Source organism: Rhipicephalus microplus, chromosome 6 (genome assembly GCF_043290135.1).
Source record: "Rhipicephalus microplus isolate Deutch F79 chromosome 6, USDA_Rmic, whole genome shotgun sequence".
Classification (NCBI taxonomy): Eukaryota; Metazoa; Arthropoda; class Arachnida; order Ixodida; family Ixodidae; genus Rhipicephalus; species Rhipicephalus microplus.
Window position 1 is genome coordinate 132323129 of NC_134705.1, and position 22896 is coordinate 132346024.

General features: G+C 47.4%; 1 protein-coding gene across 1 annotated transcript in view; it reads right to left on the reverse strand.

Moving 5' to 3' along the window:
- Window positions 1-1107: 1107 nt before the first annotated feature.
- Window positions 1108-22896, reverse strand: part of LOC142766026 (uncharacterized) — a 43907-nt gene continuing 22118 nt past the window's right edge. The window contains exons 4-5 of the mRNA XM_075867838.1: window positions 4495-4624; window positions 1108-1366 (exon numbers count right to left, since the gene is read on the reverse strand). Of these exons, the coding sequence (XP_075723953.1) occupies window positions 1123-1366; window positions 4495-4624 (374 nt within the window). The 3' untranslated portion in view covers window positions 1108-1122. The remainder of the gene's footprint in view (window positions 1367-4494; window positions 4625-22896) is intronic.

The window sequence follows — 22896 nt, forward strand, 5'->3', positions numbered from 1 at the left end:
CAAAGCCAAACATGTAACTACATTTGAATCACATCGCTAAAATATAAATGTCTGAACATGAAGAGCACACTGATCATTTTTCCGCGGTCCCCGCTTCTAAAATACTCACCGTTAGAACAACTATAGCTGCTCCGGTGGTGAGCATTTAGAGTGGCTTTCAAAACTACCTCGTACTAGAGTGGCTTTAACATCTGCGGATGCTGGATGCAAGTGCACCTATTCGAAGAACCAACGAAAAGAGATACCACTTTAATATATTTACGCTGTTCGCCCAACAATCGCTTCCCACACTTTTCCCTAACTACGACCGAGAACCATCGCCTTTCATGAAACAAAGACTCAATTCATTCCTTCGTTCATTTCTAAAGAAATTACAAAATTTCTAAAGTTAATGCAGCTGCACTTCAGGTTCATATGGTCACCAGTAAGTGCGCTGCAACCCACCCGTGTGGCTGGGCCTTCGCGACGACACAATGCAGATGTGAGACGCGTACAGTTATAGATACTGCTGAGCAAACATCTTGCGGAGCTTCCACGGCGTTGACTCTTGCGTATGAAACATAGCATGGACACACACAATCAGATGCTACTTCTAAAGTTAACTAAGCACATAATGAATATGATGACAATGAATAGACATTTAGCATTAGTTAGCAACCTTTTGAGTTTACGTTTGAAAAACGCCTGTGAGTTGGCTTTTCCGCAGCAATGTTTTCCAAGTAGAAGCCTTTTTCCCAGATAACTTTTGCTGTTCTGAGGACGTAGACTGGTCCACATTCCAGCGAAGGTGGGGAGCAAGGAACCTCAAAGGCTTTTCAACGCACACTGCCGGAATGACATGCCTCGTTGTACGCTACGTGCATACGTGGATGAAGAGAATAGTAGAAACGAAATAAACGAAAGGCAGGGGTCAATGACGAATAGTAGAAACAATTTTCCGTCTTGATTATGATATAGGTTATTTGGTTGAAAACAAAACTTGCTCGCATGTTTTGCAAACTATTTGCAAACTATTTTGCAAACTGTTCATTCTGTGATTCTGAAGCTCGCGATGTCATCAATATCATTAGTTCGATTTATTGGCATCTAATTGCCCCAAACGTTGACAGTCGCAACGTGCTGTCAGGCGTCTATAGCCTCTAGCACTTTGATTAGCGGCGCGATCACGGAGCGTAGGCTCGCGTCCCCCGGTTTGTCGTCGTACTTGATCGCCTTGCACTTCGCGTTTGCCCAGTCGTTCGCGCACAAGATGCCCAGCATATTGCCCTCGTAGTGCTTCAGGAGTCTCTTGACGAAGTCGTGCGCCCCCTTATCACAGGTGCCGCGGATGGCGTCGCTCATGCAGACCTCCAGTTTCTTGTACTTACTGCGCAAGAAAAGGCAGACAAGAGGTGTCAACTCTGTCAACGCGAATGAAACTATACCAATGCAGAACCATTGTATCCTTGTAGCCGCACTAATTGTTGAAACAAGAACAAGTGATTGAGCTATCGTTGATTTCGTGGTTACCACTACTTCTTTTCACTTAGCTACTGGGCCATAAGAAGCAAAAAAAGTATTTTGCTCAATGAGCTAAGAAGTTTCATTTTTCACCGAACACACTAGTCTTAGCCCGCAGAAGAAATATGCATTCGTGCACACGAGGTTTGTTCCGGTGAGTACTGATCACAAATAGCAGGTTCCTCAGAGAAGCGGTCAAGGACATTTATTGATACGCTACTCTTTTGGGACTTTTGTCTGTCACCATTTGAGGCATGCATATATATATATATATATATATATATATATATATATATATATATATATATATATATATATATATATATATATATATATATATATATATGCAGGCATGGTGGTTGAGTGGCCGTAGCGTTGCATATAGTCTAGTAGATCCTCCGTGAGCGGTCATAACGTGGTTTATTTCGACGTTTCGGCCTAGAGTCTGGCCTTCATCAGGAATAAAGATACAGTTGATGAAGGCCAGACTCTAGGCCGAAACGTCGAAATAAACCACGTTGTGACCGCTCACGGAGGATCTACTAGACTACATATATATATATATATATATATATATATATATATATATATATATATATATATATATATATATATATATATATATATATATATACAGAACATGACGGCAATGGCCAAAACTCTCCGAATCGATTGTTCTACAACGAAGAGCAAGCTTTTGAGGCAGTGAGTTGCATGAAACCGACGACGACATTTCGGGGGAAGGGGGGCAGCACGGCAAAGCGACGCGTGCTTGGCAGTCAGAGGGTAAAAATTGGGCTAAACTCTAACCAAACTATAAAACTGGGACAGAAATATAGAAACTGCCTACAGGTTATGTCCGCACGTATGGCCGAAAGTCAAAACCTTATTTGAAGTGAAAACTGACATGTGGGCCTCCATATAAGAGGTCACCATGGAAGGGGCAATGCTTTCGCGCCGTGCTGAGGGACTAACAATACCGCCCCATGGCCGCAATGTTCCGAACCCTGCTCTAAAAACAATGAAGCTGCTTTGTCCTAGTGATGCAAAGCTGGGTTACAGCAGAGCTGGTCAACACGTTCTGGTCCTGGCTTGGCGAGGTGGTGTTCGGTTTTTCCAAGTTTCGCAAGGTAATTTACGTATTGCCTATCAACTTTTTGACTATAAATTAATTTTCAGGACGTATCAGGGATACATTTTCTTTAGTCAGGCCAAGCTCATCCAAGCATCTTGCAGAATTTAGTCATTGATCAGTAATTTTTTATCTTTTGATAGGTTCCCAATTGGCTATGCCTGGGCCTTGTATTGTATAAAAGGCTGTAGTTGAAATATTAGGCCTTTACTATCGTGTGGCCTTCTATTTGGGCCATCGTCAAGACTTCCAAGCATTGTAATAGGTTTATTGGTTACAATTAAGTTAGAGATTTAGTATTTATTGGCATTGGCGGACTATTATTAGGCTTTAGCCATGTATTTGGACTTAGCGTAACACATACGAACATTTTATGCGCTTTAGCGAAAATTGAAGGATTATATATTAGCTGTTGATTTGTTATCGATGGACTACCACTATACTCGGCGAGAACTTATCTTGACATTACAGCGAAAGGACAACGGCAGCAGGGCTTCTGCACATTCGCCTTCCTCCGCAAGTATAGTCCACACCGTCATGTACGTCATGATTCATTTCAAAAACGGGCCCGCGGAAAGGGTGGCGCTGAAACTGGAAAGAAAAGGTAGCCACTCTTCAAATCGAAAGATCATTGTTTTTCACCTATGACTTCCTGCAACTGTTCGAGTCTCATATGAAAGCAGCAATATTTCCGCAAAGCAAATGATAAAATTTTCCAGTAAACTTATCTATTTTTCGCGTGATAGCAGGTATGCGTTTACGTTCTGTATCTTCCACAGTTCTGTCCAGAAATAATGTCGCCTAATGTAGATATTCATGGCGATACTCCCGTACCCGCCGGATCCATCTAGTGTACACCTATTTCCGAGACCGCCAGGCTTGCTGAAGAGTGTCGCGAGCTTGCCAAGATTTTTACGACGCATGAGCAAGAGCGACCGAAAAGTATTCATGATGGCTCCACCCCACGTTCTTTCCTGGTTCCCTCGTATAGCTCTCAATCCTAACCTCTGTAACTGGCCTTTCTTCCAAACTACTTCCGAAATACGAAGGCCCCTACCGTGGTCATCGAGCGCACATCTCCGGCCAACTATCTGATCGAACCAATTGAACAGTCTTCGGACATGCGCCGTCGCGGGCGCAACATCGTCAACGTGGAGCGCCTGAAGGCTTATTATGACCCGCTCGTAGTGACAAGCCGTTAGGTCGCCAGGCAGCTCCCTCTTGGACCCAGGGGTAATTGTAGCGAAGCTTCCGAACTCTGAAATGGGTCGAACTCTGGAGTGCCTTCTTGTGGGTCCACCCAGAAAAAACGCCGTTCGCGCTGCGAGTCCGTGCTTGGCCGTGACAGTCGTCATAGGGAATGATCGCTGGTTGTCGGGTGATGAACGCCTTAACGATGGCTAAGCTTAGCTCAACAAGTTTTAACTATGCTTATGTACACTCGACTGCGCTCTGTTAAGCTTGAATATATGAATTACACAAAGCTAGGTCGAGTTTTCACGAGTGCCGCAAGCAGATCAAAAAGTTTAAGCTGTTCGGCTGTTGGAAATCAAGGAATAGACAACCTGCGATAGAGACATGGTCAGTTAAGGAAAGGTCATGTGTAATACGAAGGAATTGTCTCCCAGCAGGATTGATTGATTCAGTCATTCATTCATTGGTTCATTGAGTCATCGATTGAAGTGATTTAATATAATTTCACGAAGTCCCCGCAATCAAACCCATTTTCACAGTTTACCAGCATCTCGAGCAGCATGACACCCACCACAACTTTTATTCTTCGCGACAGGAACGATGCTAGCTGAGCACAATGAACTTACATCCACACGTGCTTAGTTAGGTCGCTGGAGTGACCCACTTACCAGCAGCCACCGGTGATTCGCTGTCTCGGCTCCAACCTCGAGGCGACATCCAGGTCCATGATGAAGTTTTTGACGCAGGTGTGGAACTTAGAGCCCACCTTGTTCAGGCATGGAGCGTACTTTGTAAAGTCTGCATGCATAAAAAAAACAAAAAAACGTTCGTCATCTTCAGGGCTTGAATCAAACGACTACGATGTATTTCGGTACAATGACACATTTTCACTCACTAAGAACTTAAACACCACTGCAATGCTTACACTGATGCTCCGTTTCGCCAGCTCAATGGTGTTAGTGCCATTGCCGCGACTCTTTTCACATAATTTGTGGAGCGAGCGTGTGTCCCAGTGGAAAAGAAAGGGGAACCGACCAGGCACGAAATGGGGCGCAAGAAATGCACGGAAACCGCAACAATGAAGAAGACCATGGTTATCGACAGTAGCACCGACCTCTCCTTATATACGTTTAACAGAAGAAGCGCTGTCCCCGAATTCAGCTAAGGCCGTCTTTACTTGGCTTTCGTTTGACGCTGAAGGTAACGCTTCTCTTTCGTTCAATAAGTGAGAATGATAAAGGGGAAACAACAATTAGTCAGTCCCACACATACTCAAATACGCAACATTTACGCCATATCCTCACCACTCTGCGACGAATTTACTTATGTTCTGATGAAGGCCGGACCCGCGGCCGAAACGTCAATAAAATCAATTCGTACGTGCGTCTTCTTCCCTACGGATAATCTTACTCTGACCCAGCATCACTTTTGTTTTTTTTGTTTTTAGTATATATATATATATATATATATATATATATATATATATATATATATATATATATATATATATATATATATATATATATATATATATATATATTAATGAGATATAACAGACAGTAATGCCAAGGAATGTACAGGGGAAGTTATTATACCAATGGAATGTAAAAATAAGAAGAAAGAAAAGTGGATGAATAAATTACCAACTGTGAGCTGGTAATTTTTTCATCCACTTTTCTTTCTTCTTATTTTTACATTCCATTGGTTCTAATAACTTCCCCTGTACATTCCTTGGCATTATTGTCTGTTATATCTCATTATTATTGTGTTAAAACAAGGAAAAACGAGCCCTTAGGTATACACTTGTTTCCCTTTTATATATATATATATATATATATATATATATATATATATATATATATATATATATATATATATATATATATATATATATATATATATATATATATATATATTGAAAGACGCAGGCAGACTAGGTACGGCGAGCAGGCAGGGCGAGCAGAAGCGTTTATTCTGCGATGTCTGGCTCGGCTCAGAACCACACCAAGAGAGAGGACGATGATGATGGGTATGTGCAAGTGAGAACGATGATGATGGGTATGTGCAAGTGAGAACGATCAAATGCTTGGAATGTGCTTACAATTTCCCCCCCCCTCTGCGAAGCGGCCAACCTGGCCGCCAGTCAGAGATCGGCCGAACGAGTAACAAAAGGCTTCATGCGTGAGACGTGAACTATTTCCGTGCTGCGCAGACGGCGGTCAGTGACAGACTGAAGCGGGGTGACGAGGTAGTTAACTGGAGATGTCTGTCGTACAACGGTGTATGGGCCAACATACCGGTGAAGAAATTTCTCGCAAAGGCCCGACGCTCGAACCGGGGTCCATAGTAAAACCTTATCGCCAGCATTAAAGGCCACGTCGCGTCGTTTTTTATCACAGCGATGTTTTCTCTCCTTTTGGGTTGCTTCCGTGTTTTTGCGAGCAATTTCACGGCATTGTGTGACTCGGGCTGCGAACTCTTCTGGGAGCGAGGTACTGCTTGGAGCCGGTGCAAAGAAAAATGCCGTGTCGAAGACCGAGGAGGCAGATCGGCCGTACACGAGAAAAAACGGGCTGTAGCCAGTTGATCGTTGTACCGCAGTATTGTATGCGAAGGTGACAAACGGTAAAATGTTATCCCAATTTTTGTGGTCAGGATGCAAGTACATCGATATCATGTCAGAGAGTGTTCGGTGGAAGCGCTCGGTAAGGCCATTCGTTTGCGGATGGTATGTAGAAGTGGTTTTATGCACTGTATTGCACGCCTGCAGGACTTCATCCAGGACCTTGGAAAGGAAGGCTTTGCCACGGTCACTCAAAAGGACGCGAGGGGCTCCGTGGCGCAAGACGATGGAGTTCAAGAAAAAATTGGCGATTTCTGTGGCGGTAGCAGAATGAAGAGGTGAAGTCTCGGCGTATCTTGTTTGATGGTCGACTGCAGTGACGATCCAACGGTGACCGGAAGGTGTCAACGGCAAAGGACCATACAAGTCTATTCCGACAAATTCGAATGGTGTGGTGGGACAGGGAAGAGGCTGAAGGAAACCAGCAGGCGGGGATGTGGATCGCTTGCGGTGCTGACACAACGCGCACGAGCCCACGTATTTGGCCACCGTTGTGGACAAGCCAGGCCAGAAGCAGCGCGTCTTGATGCGATCGTAGGTCTTGTGGAAGCCTAGATGACCGGCAGCAATATCATCGTGGAATGCTTCCAAAACTCGAAGACGAAGGCAGCGGGGAAGAACTGGCACCCACTTGTTACCGGTGGGATGGTAAATGTAGCGCTTAAGCACACCGTCCTGAAGGCGAAATTGTCGAAGCTGGCGTCGCAAGCGGCTGTTGGGTGGTTTAGTGACACCGCGAAGGCGATCAATGAAAGACCGACAGTAGGAATCTGCCAGCTGAAGTGAACGTAAATCGGAGTTCGAAGATAGCTGCATTGGATCCAGCGATGCGAGCGATACGTGTTGTGAGGCAAGCTGGGTGTCAGAGTCATTCGAACGCGATGCGGTGGACGTATTGTCACGAGAGAGCGAAAGTGGGCACCGGGACAGCGCGTCGGCATCATGATGACATTTGCCAGACTTGTACGTAACTGTAAAGTCGTACTCTTGTAAGCGCAGTATCCAGCGCGCAAGACGTCCTGACATATTCTTCATTGATGAAAGCCAACAGAGTGCGTGGTGGTCGGTGATGATGGTGAAGTGCCGACCGTAGAGATACGGGCGGAATTTCTGTATCGACCATACGATAGCCAAGCACTCCTGCTCCGTGATGGTGTAATTCCGCTCAGCTGTTGACAGAGTCCGGCTAGCGTAGGCCACAACCTGCTCTTTAGAGGTGGAATCACGCTGCAGAAGGACTGCTCCAATGCCTTGTGCGCTTGCGTCAGTATGGAGTATGGTAGGCGCTCTCTCATCGAAGTGGCGCAGCACTGGTCCGGAAGTCAGGCGTTCTTTCAAAATTTCAAATGCAGATTCGCAGTCGTTGGACCATGAGAAAGGAGCACCAGTGGCCAATAACTTATTTAGCGGAGCCGCTAAGGTAGCAAAGTTGCGTATAAAGCGACGAAAATAGGACGCGAGACCAAGAAAGCTGCGCAACGTCTTTTGGTTGGACGGTCGAGGGAACTGTAGCACAGCTGCGATCTTCTCGGGATCTGGTTGGATTCCGTCTTTGGAAACGACGTGACCGAGGACTTTGATGCTTTTGCTGGCAAATGTACACTTCTTTGTATTTATCTGAAGGCCAGCCTTGGAGAGACATTGTAGCACCTCGTCTAATCGTTGAAGATGTTGGGCAAAGGTACTTGAAAAAACAACGATATCATCTAAGTAACAGAGGCAGGTCTTCCATTTTAGGCCACGAAGAACAGTATCAATCATTCGCTCAAACGTGGCTGGAGCGTTGCACAAGCCGAATGGCATTACATTAAATTCATAAAGGCCGTCCGGTGTGGCAAATGCAGTTTTTTCTTTGTCAGCCTCGTTCATGGGGATTTGCCAGTAACCTGATCGTAAGTCAAGGCTCGAAAAATAGTTCGCCCCTTGCAGTGTGTCTAAAGCGTCATCAATTCTAGGCATAGGATATACGTCCTTGCGTGTGATCTTATTTAACGCGCGGTAGTCAATGCAAAAACGAACAGAGCCATCCTTCTTTTTAACTAAAACGACTGGAGATGCCCAGGAACTCGAAGAAGGTCGTATTATATTTCGCGATAGCATCTCGTTCACTTCTTTTTCAATTATTTTTCTCTCTGATTGCGAAACCCGATATGGGCGACGGCGTATCACACGAGAACCGTCGGTTTCAATGCGATGTACAGCCGCGGAAGTCTGACTCAGTGTTGTGGTACAGCTATCAAAGCAGGCTTTGTGCTTAGCCAAAAGGGCCAATAGTGCTTCAGACTGTTTTGGTGTGAGGTCTGAACCAATGACAGGTCGAAAAGGGAAAGAACGTGAACCTGGAGCTGGTACTGGTGACGAAGACGGGCAGAGTGTCGCGATGGAGGTCAATGGAGAGAAGTCAATCTTTGCCACTGTCATTCCCTTGGGCAGCAGCACAGATTCTGCAGTTGTGTTAGAAACGGGCAGAAAAGCGCAGCCAGAGGAAAACCGGAGGAGGCAAGAGGCGACGAGAATTCCACGGGAGGTGCAGCGAAACGAAGGAGCCACAAGTGCATCACCGTCGGTTACTTGGGTAGATGCGACAGCTATCACGTGTTCGTGACCAGGGTGCAGGACGCAGTCTTCAACAATGACCAAGTTGGAGATCGAGGGTGATGAAACTGGAATGGGCGCATCCGTTGTATCCGTTATGTGAATGACGTTCTCTTTAAAGGATATAACAGCGGAAGCAGAATGCAGAAAGTCCCAACCAAGGATAAGTTCATGAATGCACGTGGGCAACACAATCATCTCGATGTGGTGACGTATACCATCAATAGAAACACGAGCCGTACACTGTCCGTCAGGTTGAATCAGCACGTTATTTGCCCCACGCAACACAGGTCCCACATAGGGCGTTCTGACTTTACGGAGGCGCGAGCACAAGTCACTACGCAAAACAGAAGTGGTTGCACCGGTGTCAACGAGAGCTTGCACAGGAATACCTTCAATAGTCACTGACAACATATTAGCTGGGCGAACAGGAGGTATTTTTGTTGGTCGACGGGACGCAGTTTTCCCTCCAAAAACTGCAATCCTTAGTTTTCCGAAGATTGGTCAACAGGACGGGAGATGATTGGACGAAGTGGCGATGCGGAGCGGCGATAGGGCGATGGAGAGCGTCGTCTGGAGGAGCGGTATTCCTGATGTTGACGAGGGGACACTGGAGGAGACGGAGACCGGTACTGCGCGGACGGGTAGGTGTCTGGAGCATAAAGATCTGGTCTTCGGAACCGGTCTCGTTCGAACTCAGCATAGCCTCGTCGTTCCTCTTGCTGGCGGCGACGGCAGTAACGAGAAATGTGGCCTCGTATACCGCAGTAAAAGCAAACAGGACGGGATTGACGCCACTGAGGATACAAGGGTGCAGCAGTCATTCCACCTCGCATAGCAGCCAAATGGCTACTAGCAGTATCCGTAGAGCTAGATGCCCCGGGAGCAGGCGGAATCGCAGCGATCTCCGCATATGTGGGCATTACCGTTTGAACAACCGGTGCTGCCGGTGTCGACCTGGGCGTCACATCGGCGTATGTGGGCATCGGGCGTGCTGGCGGAGCGACCGGGGATGTCGGTGTCGCCATTGCCGCTAACTCCTGCTTAACAAGATTCCGCAGGTCGAATGGTGGAGACGGAGCGGAGGCGACAGTGGACCGCTGCTGTTCAAGGTCTCGAAGTTCTTCCCGGATAATTGTGCGGATAAGGGTTTTTAATTCAGAGGGAGGCATCAGGCGTGGATCACTGTCTTGTTGAAGCCGAAGGGACTGCAACTGGTCAAGGCGTTGGCATGTCGAAATGACGTCGTTAACCGTAGCGGGATTGCCAACAGCCAAGGCGTTGAATGCGATTGGGCCGATTCCTTTAAGGATGTGGCGAACGCGCTCATCTTCCGTCATGTCTTTATTCGCACGGCGACAGAGGGCCAAAACATCCTCGATATACGAAGTGTACGACTCATGTGCCAGTTGTAGACGCACAGCCAGCTTCTGTTTCGCGGCTTCGGAACGACCCGATGAGCATCCGAATATTTGTCGCAGTTTGTTGGCAAAGGTCGACCAATCAACGAAGTCAGTTTCGTGATTAAAATACCAGGTTTTGGCTACGCTGGTCAAATAGAAAGGAAGGTAGCTCAGTTTCTCTGCTTCGGTCCATCGATTGGCTGAACCCACACGGTTGTAAAGGTCAAGCCATTCCTCGACGTCGTCACCGCGAAGACCCGCGAACACGGGCGGTTCGCGCTGAGGGCTGGTGACAGTAGATGAAGAGCGGGCAGCCGCCGGCGTAGGGGCTGTAGCGTTAGGGCTAGGCGTTAGGTCCGATGTCTGCATACCTGTGTGGGTGGCTGGGTGCAATCGGCGACCAGATCGGAGCTCCAGGTGGGAAATGAACGTAGGAGGACGTCGGGATCTTACCCCGGCACTTCCACCACTCTGAAAGACGCAGGCAGACTAGGTACGGCGAGCAGGCAGGGCGAGCAGAAGCGTTTATTCTGCGATGTCTGGCTCGGCTCAGAACCACACCAAGAGAGAGGACGATGATGATGGGTATGTGCAAGTGAGAACGATGATGATGGGTATGTGCAAGTGAGAACGATCAAATGCTTGGAATGTGCTTACAATATATATATATATATTTGTCAGCGTGTTTGTCACGGAAGTGATGTCTTCCTTAGGAAACTGGCGTGACGAAATAGAAATGATGGTGTGGCCCAATAAATGGAGAGGAAAGGCGGGCATTCTTGTAAAGTCATCTATGGCTGTTCTTTACCGGCGAATTCCCGCAACAATTCCAGTCTCATAATATATAAAGCACCATTTATTTAAACAAGGCAAATGAGAACATTTTCAATTAACTTGAATACTACGTTAAGGGGTATTAGTAAGCAGGCACTTTGGTTTTGCAGCTTCCACAGTGCTTTCAAGAAAACTTGTCATCAAGTATAGTTCTTGGCTTTGTTCTGTAGAGCGTAAAAATAGGAATTCATGTCGTTCGTCAAAGAAATTCTATATTGTAATTCCCGCCTGCGTATGCACACCCCTTGTTGAGTACAATGACAATAAACATGGGAGCAAAATAAAAAAAATAAATAATATAGAATAAAAATGTTCTATAGCCCTAATCTCTTCTTTAAAGTGAAACATTTTATGCCTGCTTGTCAGCACTGCACGAAAGCTACATTTCTGGTACATTCCAGTGTCGGCCTTGGATCCGCGCCACATTATTTGCAAGTCTCGGCTTTCTTTCTGGTGCCATGTGCACTGAAGCGCACGCTTCAAAGTAATGTTATCGAGAAAACTCTAGTGAGCGTCGCTTATGTCATCAGAGCCTTAGCTTCAGGACATGAGCAGATTTTATTTGCCAATAAACCACACACGTACGAGGAAACGTGTACAAAGCGCACCAAGTGAAAAGTGATATGCCGCAGGACTCAGTGGCTGTAAGCTCGTCGGATGGATGAAATTCCATCCCGTTAACAAAGAGCCACCTTGTACTTGCCTCGACAATAGCCGGCCATATATATATATATATATATATATATATATATATATATATATATATATATATGTGTGTGTGTGTGTGTGTGTGTGTAGTTCGTTTTTATACTAATATTTATGTCTTCGAAAAATCAGGAAAAAATAGACCATCTCCCACAGAAGGAAACCGCGATGGATTGCGAAGCAGCGGCGGTGTGCATGGCGCTGACCCGGTGGAGTCGCTGCGTATGTGTCGTGCTCGGGCAGTCGAGCAACAGAAGATACACATCCTCGTCGACGAGGCCACACAAACATGTTGACGATGGTGCACGCTGAATACATCGTATGAAGTACTTTGCGGAAGCACATGCGAGTCTTGGGCGATGTCTGAGTGAGCCGATACGTCTTAAAAGCTGAGGCTCTAATTTGCACTCAATATTAGGCTCAACCGCGTGCAGGATGGATTCCCTTGTGGTCTCTGAGAGAGAGGTCGGTCAGTGAAATTCACGTTTTGGTTTTTCGTAAATTCAGCGCACTGATATACACAAATGAGGTAGGTAGCTCTGTAACACCTACATAATGTCGGGTCCTGGCACGTAGTTTGATAAGAAACGATTCCTTCAGGAACCCGTTAAGAGCGGCTTGAATCTGACTTTGTGGCTTTGACATTACATCATCATCACCATCATCATCATCATCATCATCATCATCATCAGCCTGACTACGTCCACTGCAGGACAAAGGCCTCTCCCATGTTCCGCCAGTTAACCCGGTCCTGTGCTTGCTGCTGCCAATTTATACGCGCAAACTTCTTCATCTCATCTGCCCACCTAACCTTCTGTCTCCCCTTAACCCGCTTCCCTTCTCTGGGAATCCAGTTAGTTACCCTTAATGACCAGTGGTTATCCCGTCTAAGCGCTACATGCCCGGCCCATGTCCATTTCCTCTTCTTTATTTCAACTATGATACCCTTAACCCCCGTTTGTCTCCTAATCCACTCTGCTCTCTTCTTTTCTCTTAAGGTTACACCTACCATTTTTCTTTCCATTGCTCGCTGCGTCGTCCTCAATTTACGCTGAACCCTTTTTGTAAGTCTCCAGGTTTCTGCTCCGTAGCTAAGTACCGGCAAGATACAGCTGTTATAGGCCTTCTTCTTGAGCGATAGTGGCAATCTACCTGTCATAATTTGAGAGTGCTTGCCGAATGTGCTCCACCCCATTCTTATTCTTCTAGTTTCAATCTCGTGGTTCGGCTCTGCGGTTATTACCTGCCCTAAGTAGACATAGTATTTTATAACTTGAAGTGCACTATTACCTATCTCGAAGCGCTGCTCTTTTCCGAGGTTGTGGTACATAACTTTTGTTTTCAGCAAATTCATTTTAACACCCACCTTTCTGCTCTCCTTGTCTAACTCCGTAATCATGAGTTGCAATTCGTCCCCTGAGTTACTCAGCAATTCAATGTCATCGGCGAAGCGCAGGTTACTAACGTACTCTCCATTAACTCTTATCACTAATTTTTCCCAATCTAGGCTTCTGAAAACTTCCTGTAAGCACGCTGTCAATAGCATTGGGGCGACTGTGTCCCCCTGCCTTACACCCTTCTTGATTGGTATTCTGTTGCTTTCTTTATGAAGCACTATGGTAGCAGTTGATCCCCTGTAGATTTCTTTCAGGATGTTTCTATATACTTCCTGGACGCCCTGGTTCCGCAGTGTCTGCATGATGGCTGATAATTCCACTGAATCAAACGCCTTCTCATAATCTATGAAGGCTATGTATATTGGTTGGTTATATTCTGAGCATTTCTCTATTACCTGATTGATAGTGTGAATGTGGTCGATTGCTGAGTAGTCTGTTCAAAATCCTGCTTGTTCCTTTGGTTGATTGAATTCTAATGTTTCCTTTACTCTGTTAGCAATTCCCTCTGTAAATAGCTTGTATACTACAGAGAGCAAGCTGATCGGCCTGTAATTCAAGTCCTTGTAATCTCCTTTTTTATGTATTAAGATTATGTTAGCGTTCTTTCAAGACTCTACTACTCTTCCCGTCAGCAGACACCTCGTAAACAGGGTAGCTAGTTTTTCTAACACAATCTGTCCTCCATCTTTCAGCAGATCTGATGTTACCTGATCCTCACCAGCAGCTTTGCCTCTTTGCATGCTCTCCAAAGCTTTTCTGACTTCTTCTATCATTACTGGTGGGGTGTCATCCAGGTTACTGCTAGTTCTTATAGTATTAAAGTCGTGGTTGTCTCGGCTACTGTACAGATCTCTGTAAAACTCCTCCACTATTTTAACTATCCTATTCATATTGGTAGTTATTTTGCCTTCTTTGTCCCTTAGTGCATACATCCGACTTTTGCCTATCCCAAGTTTTCTCTTCACTGCTTTGACGCTTCCTCTGTTTTTCAGAGCGTGTTCAATTCTCTCTATGTTATACCTTCTTACATCGCATATCTTACGTCTATTATACAACTTCGAAAGCTCTGCCAGTTCTATTTTGTCTATTGTACTTGACACTTTCATGATTTGACGCTTCTTCATTAGGTTTTTTGTTTCCTGGGAAAGCTTGCCAGTGTCCTGTCTAACTACCCTGCCTCCAACTTCCACTGCACACTCCGTAATGATACTCGTCAGATTATCATTCATTGTATCTACGCTGAGGTTAGTTTCCTCACTAAGAGCCGAGTACCTGTTCTGCAACGACACTCTGAATTCCTGTACTTTCCCTCTCAGTGCTAGCTCATTGATTTGCTTCTTGCGTATCAGTTTCTGTCGTTCCTTCTTCAAGTCTAGGCGAATTCGAGACCGTACCATTCTAGGGTGTTATGCCAGCGAGTCCTCGTCAAACGACCGTGCCTCTGAAAAAGGCAATCTGGGTCAAGGCCAGCCCGCAGTCTGCCTGGCGCGATCACCTCGACGGCGTGAACACGCGCGGCGCTTCTCTGGCCCACGTGCAGTGAGTCAGTTGCGCACGTGACAGCGAGCCGGCGTCCTCGTGTCAGGTGGTCTGACGCATGGCGCGGCGGCCCCATTGGCGGAATCTGCCCGGACGACCAGCGGCGCTTCTGATTGGACATTTTTCGTTGGACCCGGTGTAAATAAAAGAAGCCCTGCGGCGCGTCGCGATCGGCGGTCCTATGTGAGAGGCGTCCCCGTGTCGGAGTGCCGACATGTGTGTGAGTCAGCGGTCTTAGGCGAAAGGCTGAACTATGTGTTAGAGAGAAGAGCTCGGCTCTTCGAGTCTCTGTCGGCCCCAGTGCCGAAATTGTAACGCCTCTGTATATATGCTGTACATAAACCTTGTTTGACTCACCGTCGTCTCGTCCGCTCGTCTGATCAGCTCTGCGCAGAAGCAGTCGCGAGCTGAGAAACATACGCTACCAAACGGCTGGTGACCTTCCCGGCGGAGTCGGAAGCAGTGGCGCCTTCGGCACCGTGTTGGCGTCGCCGTCTTTCGCAACAGTGGTGGCTTCGGCGGGATTGGTCCGTCGTTCGCAACAGTGGTTGGCAGCTGCGGGATCGGCCGGCGTCAGCGACATCGATGCGGTGAGTGCCTGATGTTTTCCCCTCAGTTCACCAGACTACTCTAGCTCAGGTTGTAGTAGTTTAGAGAAAGGGCTGTGTGAAGCATTGAAGTGAGCTTTGATCGTTTCAAGCCAAGTTGAAGTGCTTTGAAACCAAAGTTAATGCGGAGGTGGTAAACACGGGAGGGTGAAAAATTGCTTGCGCGTCTTGCTAGTAGGCTTATAGTGGGTACGGCAAGTAGATTCTTAACAGGGGCAAACAGCAAGAGGCTAGTGTGAACGATGGAGAACCTTAAAGTGAAGGAACTCATCGAAATTTGTGAGGAACTCGGCATTACTTTGGGCCGTGCGAAACGAAAGCAAGCGATCCTTGAGATCATGAAGGATGAGGGAGTGTCGGCTGAGGAAGTCGATGAGGCCTGGGTGGATATCAAAGCACGCCGTGAGGAGGCTGAAAGGCGAGAAGTAGAAGCTCGCGAACGTGAAGAGGCTGAAAGGCGCGAACGTCGCGAGCGCGAGGAGGCCGAGAGACAGGAGCGCCTCGAGATGAAACGAATAGAATTGGCAATCCTACAGTGTTCGCAGGCGCCTAGCGCAGCTTCTCCGACGATTCAGGTCAGCGGTATTAGAATTCGGGACCAACTGCCACCGTTCGTAGTAGGCGAGGATATGGCGAAGTATCTCGTCAAGTTTGAACACGTCTGTGAGCGAAACGCTTTGGAGCGGTGTCTTTGGGCGCGGAACCTGTTAGCTCTTCTTCCCGGCGAAGTGTCCGACGCGATAACTTGCTTGTCGAGGGAAGCGTTTGAGAGCTATGACGAGGTTAAGGAAGTGCTCTTAAGACGTTATAAATTGTCACCCGAGGCTTTCAGGCAAAGGTTCCGGTATGCTAGAAAGGGGAATGAGTCACACGTTGACTTCGCGTTTCGTCTTAAAGCCGATTTGATTGAATGGCTCAAGGGCGAAGGTGTTTATGACGACCGCGATAAAGTGGTGGAATGCGTTGCATTGGAGCAATTCTACCGCTGCATCGAGGAGGATGTCAAACTTTGGCTGCAGGACAGACTTGGGGACGTACAGTTAAACAAGGCAGCTGAGTTAGCTGAGGAGTATTATACTCGCCGAAAGTTGCATAGCAGGGCAGCGCGCGTAGAAAAGGATGAAAGGAAAGAGGGCTTTTCAAGGAAACCTGATCAACGGAAACCCGCTCCGCACCGTAATTTCAAGAAGGACCCGTCTCTTACGAAGGACAGTGTAGGGGAAGGGCAAACAGAAGCGGAGAAATCGAGTGAGGTTTCTACCACACAGGCATTAGAACCGGAAAACAAACGGAAGCCGCTAATCTGCTACAACTGTAAAAAGGAAGGGCACATCGCGAGAAACTGTCAGGAAAAGTTTGCCTTCGCAACGATCCGAGAATCAGAAAAAAACATGCGGTTGTTGGAGCCGCATCTCCAAGAAATTAGGGTCAATGAGAAAACGTGCCGAGCACTTAGAGACTCAGCGGCAACCATGGACGTTGTCCATCCTTCATTGGTGTCTCCGGATGACTTCACAGGAGAATGCGCGTGGATCAGGCAAGTCGCCGAGGAGCAGAGTGTTCGCTTACCAATCGCCACCGTTGTCATTGAAGGCCCGTTCGGTAAGCTTTGCACCGAAGCGGCTGTGTCTGCCGCGCTGAATGGTCGTTTTTCTTATCTTTTCTCCAACAACTCGGAGCAGCTTCTCAAAGAGCAGGGCAAATCGTTCTTCCCCAACTTAGCGTGCATGGCTCCCACGCGATCGCAAGCGCGAAAGCTTTCGCGGAAGCTTGACTTGGTTCCATGCGGTGAACTCTCAAGTGACCTTGTCGGCGGGTCGACGGAACCCCAGAAAGGAAATTTTCCGCATGAGTCATGTGAGCAGTCACGCGAGCGGCCCGTCGCGGGAGCGGCCGGCGCGGTATGCGCTGGGGGAGACGACGTGGCGCCATTGAGTCAGAGCGAGAGGGTTGCAACGCTCTCGCCTGTTGCGGAAAGTTGGAGCGAGCTGCCGAGAGTTGATCGAGAGACGCTCATTCGAGGGCAGAGTGAGGATCTCTCGATTGAAGCGCTAGTGGAAAGCCAAATTGAAGCGCTCGTGGAAAGCCAGAAAAACGCGGCAAAAGTGCTGTCGAAGGAGCACTACGAGAAATCAGGGAAGAAGCGCGCTTTTGAAGTTGATAATCAGGTAATGCGGCTGCAGCCACCCAAAAGGAACAAGCTTGAGGTTGATTGGGAAGGGCCCGCCACAGTATTATCGAAGCCTTGCGATACAACTTATGAGGTGCAAGTAGGGAGGCGGCAGAACAAAATTTACAACTTGATGAAACCCAATGTTCAACATCAAGCGGTCGTAAATCAGCTGTTGAAGGCTTCAGAGGAAGAGGAAGCAGAAAATTTGAGTTCTAGTGAGGTGATCGAAGGGGGATCGAAAGTAATCCGGGAGCAGATAAACCTAGCGCCTAGCTTAAGTGAAGGAGGACCTGAGAAAGAGGACCTGAGAAAGATTGTTTCCGAGTTTGGGTATGTGTTGTCGGACCGTCCCGGAGACACGACGGTGATCGAACACGATATCGAGCTAAGCGGTGAGGAGTCAATCAGTAGCAAGTCGTATCGTTGTTCCCCTGTGCAACGTCGCAAGTGTGAGCCGCTCTTGGTGCCGCATAGGTATCGTCGCCTAAAAGTGGCCGGTTACTGAGGTGGAGCATGTTGCTCCACAGCGCAACTTTGACGTTCGCTAAAGAAAAAAAAAGGAAAGGTAAACGTTAATGCAGGTGCATTAAGCAGTGCGTTTAGTTAGTACCTTCTCAACCTTTCGGTTTCTGGCAGGCGATTCGGGGCAAAATTTTGACCTCATCACGACCTGGGCTGAGCGCTCTCGTTCAGAGTGATCTCAAGGGGCCAACTTTGTGGTATTCTAATTCGTTACGTTGTTGTACGTGAAAAAAAAAATTGAGTTGTCATTTTAAGAGTCTTTTGTCCCACATGTGCCTCTTGATGTAGAGGGAACAAAATTCCGATAAACACGTAGATAGGTATATGTTGTACTATACTTTGTCTGGTGTTCTGTCGGGTGACCGAAGGCACTTGCGTGTGTCGTGTGTTGTCTGTTGTCGATCCGTTCTTGGCAAGTTGCAGAACCATCGACAAGTGCTGAAACCTAAGATGGTCAGAAGAGACGAGTGAAGCTGGTCAGCAAGTTGTGGCGACAAGCCAGTGGGGCTGGGATCCGTCTTCAAAATGGGATGTGTTCCCGGAACAGTCTGGAGCTGTAGTCTCCCCATGGCCCTGGAGGCGAACCTGGAGGGACCTGGCGAACGAGCGCACCTGACATCCGAGCCCCGTGGAAGCAGCTCGTCTTTCCGGTGCATTGTCTGGCGGCGGGGGTGCTGTTATGCCAGCGAGTCCTCGTCAAACGACCGTGCCTCTGAAAAAGGCAATCTGGGTCAAGGCCAGCCCGCAGTCTGCCTGGCGCGATCACCTCGACGGCGTGAACACGCGCGGCGCTCCTCTGGCCCACGTGCAGTGAGTCAGTTGCGCACGTGACAGCGAGCCGGCGTCCTCGTGTCAGGTGGTCTGACGCATTGCGCGGCGGCCCCATTGGCGGAATCTGCCCGGACGACCAGCGGCGCTTCTGATTGGACATTTTGGTTGGACCCGGTGTAAATAAAAGAAGCCCTGCGGCGCGTCGCGATCGGCGGTCCTATGTGAGAGGCGTCCCCGTGTCGGAGTGCCGACATGTGTGTGAGTCAGCGGTCTTAGGCGAAAGGCTGAACTATGTGTTAGAGAGAAGAGCTCGGCTCTTCGAGTCTCTGTCGGCCCCAGTGCCGAAATTGTAACACCTCTGTATATATGCTGTACATAAACCTTGTTTGACTCACCGTCGTCTCGTCCGCTCGTCTGATCAGCTCTGCGCAGAAGCAGTCGCGAGCTGAGAAACATACGCTACCAAACGGCTGGTGACCTTCCCGGCGGAGTCGGAAGCAGTGGCGCCTTCGGCACCGTGTTGGCGTCGCCGTCTTACGCAACAAGGGTCACTGCATCGTACCTTGCCAACCACTTCCACATCCTGCACGATTCCTGGGTGTGCACTCATTGTAAAGTCTATTTCGTTCTTATTTTTGCCATTAGGGCTCCTCCATGTCCACTTGCGGTTTTCTCGTTTTCGGTAGAAGGTATTCAAAATCCACAAATTATTGCGTTCTGCGAATTCTACTAGTAGCTCTCCTCTGGCGTTTCTAGTACCGATGCCATAATCTCCTACTGCCTGGTCTCCAGCCTGCTTCTTCCCTACCTTTGCATTGAAGTCACCCATTACTATAGTATACTGTGTTTTCACCTTTCTCATTGCCGATTCCACGTCTTCATACAAGCTTTCAACTGAAGCGTCATCATGGCTGGATGTAGGCGCGTAAGCCTGTACTACCTTCATTTTGTATCTTTTATTCAGTTTAATTACAATGCCTACCACCCTTTCATTATTGCTATAGTATTCCTCTATGTTGCCAGCTATGTTTCTGTGAATAAAGAACCCCATTCCCAGTTCTCTTCTGTCTGCCAATCCCCGATAGCAAAGGACGTGCCCATTCTGTAGCACCGTATAGGCCTCATCTGTCCTCCTAACCTCACTGAGCCCTATTGTATCCCATTTTACACCTTCTAGCTCCTCGAATAGTGCAGCTAGACTTCCCTCACTAGATAAGGTTCTAGCGTTAAACGTTGCCAAGTTCAGGTTCCAATGGCAGCCTGTCCGGATCCAGAGAATCTTAGCACCCTCTGCTGAGTTGCAGATCTGACCGTCGCCATGGTCAGTTGTTTCGCAGCTGCTGGGGACTGAGGGCCGTGAGTTATTTGACGTATGCATGTCGGAGGTAGTGGCCAGATACTGCACCAGGGTGGCCAATCCTTCTCTGGTGAGGGAGTGCGTTCCCGGCGGTGGTTACCGGTGAGTCCGCACCCCGGACCTCTTAATGCAGTTCTATCAACACGCTGATTTTTTTAATCCGGTTGGGAACTGCGCGGCACCGAGATTTGAACCACGGACCTCTTGCATGCGAGACGGATGCTCTAACCACTACGCCATCGCCGCACGACTTTGACATTACATCTCTGTGAAATCGCACGATAGGGCAGGACAACGTAGGTGCGCAACTTGAAACAATGATGTTTTCTTAGGTCAATTAGATGCCTTGTGAATGTTGAAAAGTTGACTGACAACGCTCCTCAAAAGTCAACACCAGTGATGATGAAAATCATAAATGAGCATGTCAACAGATGGCGTCATCACGACGTCGCCGTGGCGTCCTATATAGCTGCGCCATGTGATGTTGTCGTCACAAGAAAGCAAATCAAATCGTTGCTTGGTGACAGGTGCACGAATTATCCAGGCAATTATCCAGGGTTCGGTGCTAGAAAATTGGGAAGCCCCTGGGTTTTTGCATTCAAGAGTTAAACACGGCAGCAACATCCTCTGCCTAGTGCTCACTTCAACCACTCAGAGCTGCTTTTTATTTTATGATGTCCCTCGAGGATGTACTGCGGAACCGTTCAACTTTATTTGGTTTTTTTTTTTGCTTTTTCTTTCTTCCCTCTTTTTCTTACCTTTTGGAAATTTTGCTGTTGTTTTGCTCTCACTTTATTTCTATTGATTTCGTCCCCTCTTCTTATCTCTGTCTTTATTTTTCTTTCTCTTTTTGTTGCCTTTCCAATTCTTTCTTTCCTTTATTGTTCCCTTTATATTTCATGTATGCTTCCGTTTTGCCTCTATCTTTATTATATGTGGTCTCACCTACGTTACGTCAAGCCATGACAGTATGAAGCAGCCCGATCCCTAAGGTGTCTCGCACATATCCTCATCGAGGCACTCAAAGAAACAGAGGAAACAAGTTGAGCCGCATCTACGAAGCAAGTGATGCTGAAGAAGGCTCGTCTAGAGGTTGAATTTGGTAAACCGTGAATCCCCCGTACATGCATCCGCTTCACCGTCATACAAAGACGTGTCCTATCCATTTTTTTTTCAAACCTCCTTGCCCTATCAGGGGCAGGCAAGGTTTAAGACATTAAACTCCAACAACAACAAAACAACAACATTATTATTGTTATTATTATTATTATTATTATTATTATTATTATTATTATTATTATTATTATTATTATTATTATTATTATTATATTATTATTATTATTATTATTATTATTATTATTATTATTATTATTATTATTATTATTATTATTATTATTATTATTATTATTATTTCTTTTTGCGGCGTCTTCACTCCCCGTATTCCGCGATAATCAGAGGATTCGACCGGAAGTCGCAAGCGCCCCGAGCCTCTGAATGGTGCCAACCATAGAGTTTCATACAATTATTGTACGAAACTCTATGGCGCCAACAATGGGCGCGCCAACGGACGCCCGTCCCGTCGGAGTTCGCGTTCTGAGAGCGTTGCGTCGCTTGCACAGCGTACAGGAACTCCCTGTCCTTGCCCTTCACATGCAAGCTGATCCCAAGGCAACGCACACCATGAAAATATTAGAACAGCAAGTTTCTAAAATCACGCATATGATCCACCGCATCACCTACCGAAGGCATGGACTTCAGGAGCAAGACATTCTACGTACAATTAATGCCTGCATAGTAAGTCGCAACACCTACCACGTCCCTTATGAAACCCTAACGCCTGCGCAAGAGAGAAGACTGGACATTCTCCTCCGTAGAGCCGTCAAGGCGGCGCTTGGACTACATACGTAGGCATTCACCAACCGTCTCCTAGCCATGTGTGTAAACAACAACCTGAGGGAACTAACCTAAGCACAACTTAATAGTCAGCTGCGAAGACTCCGCAGCACCCAAGTGGGAGAGTGGCTACTCGTCAGGCTAGAGTACCCTCCGGATCGAGGTGGATACAGCACATCAGGGAAACAGCTACCCACTGACTTTCGAGAAAGAATTAAAGTCGCGCCACTTCAACGCAATATGCACATTGAGCGCAACGCTCAGTGACGGCGGGCAAGGGTAAAAAACCTCACGTGCCTCATCAATCAGTCTCCTCCAAGCACTCTCTTATACTGCGACGCCGCTAGACACCACTGCCGCAGTTTTACAGTTGAAGCAGTGGTGACCAATGATCATGACGTAGTAGCCTCAATCAGTGTACCTACAAAGAACATATCTGAAGGCTAAGAGTGTGCCGTCGCTCTGGCGATTTTCCACGCTGCCATAAGCTTTCCTCACACAAATGTTATTCTAAGGCTTACGCATTCAACGGATACCTGCCGTGCCTTCACACGGGGCATTGTCTCACAGCACACACACCGAATTTTGAACACCGCATTCCACACGCCACACAAGTTCAGACGTGTCTGGACCCCTGGGAACGCCTCTCT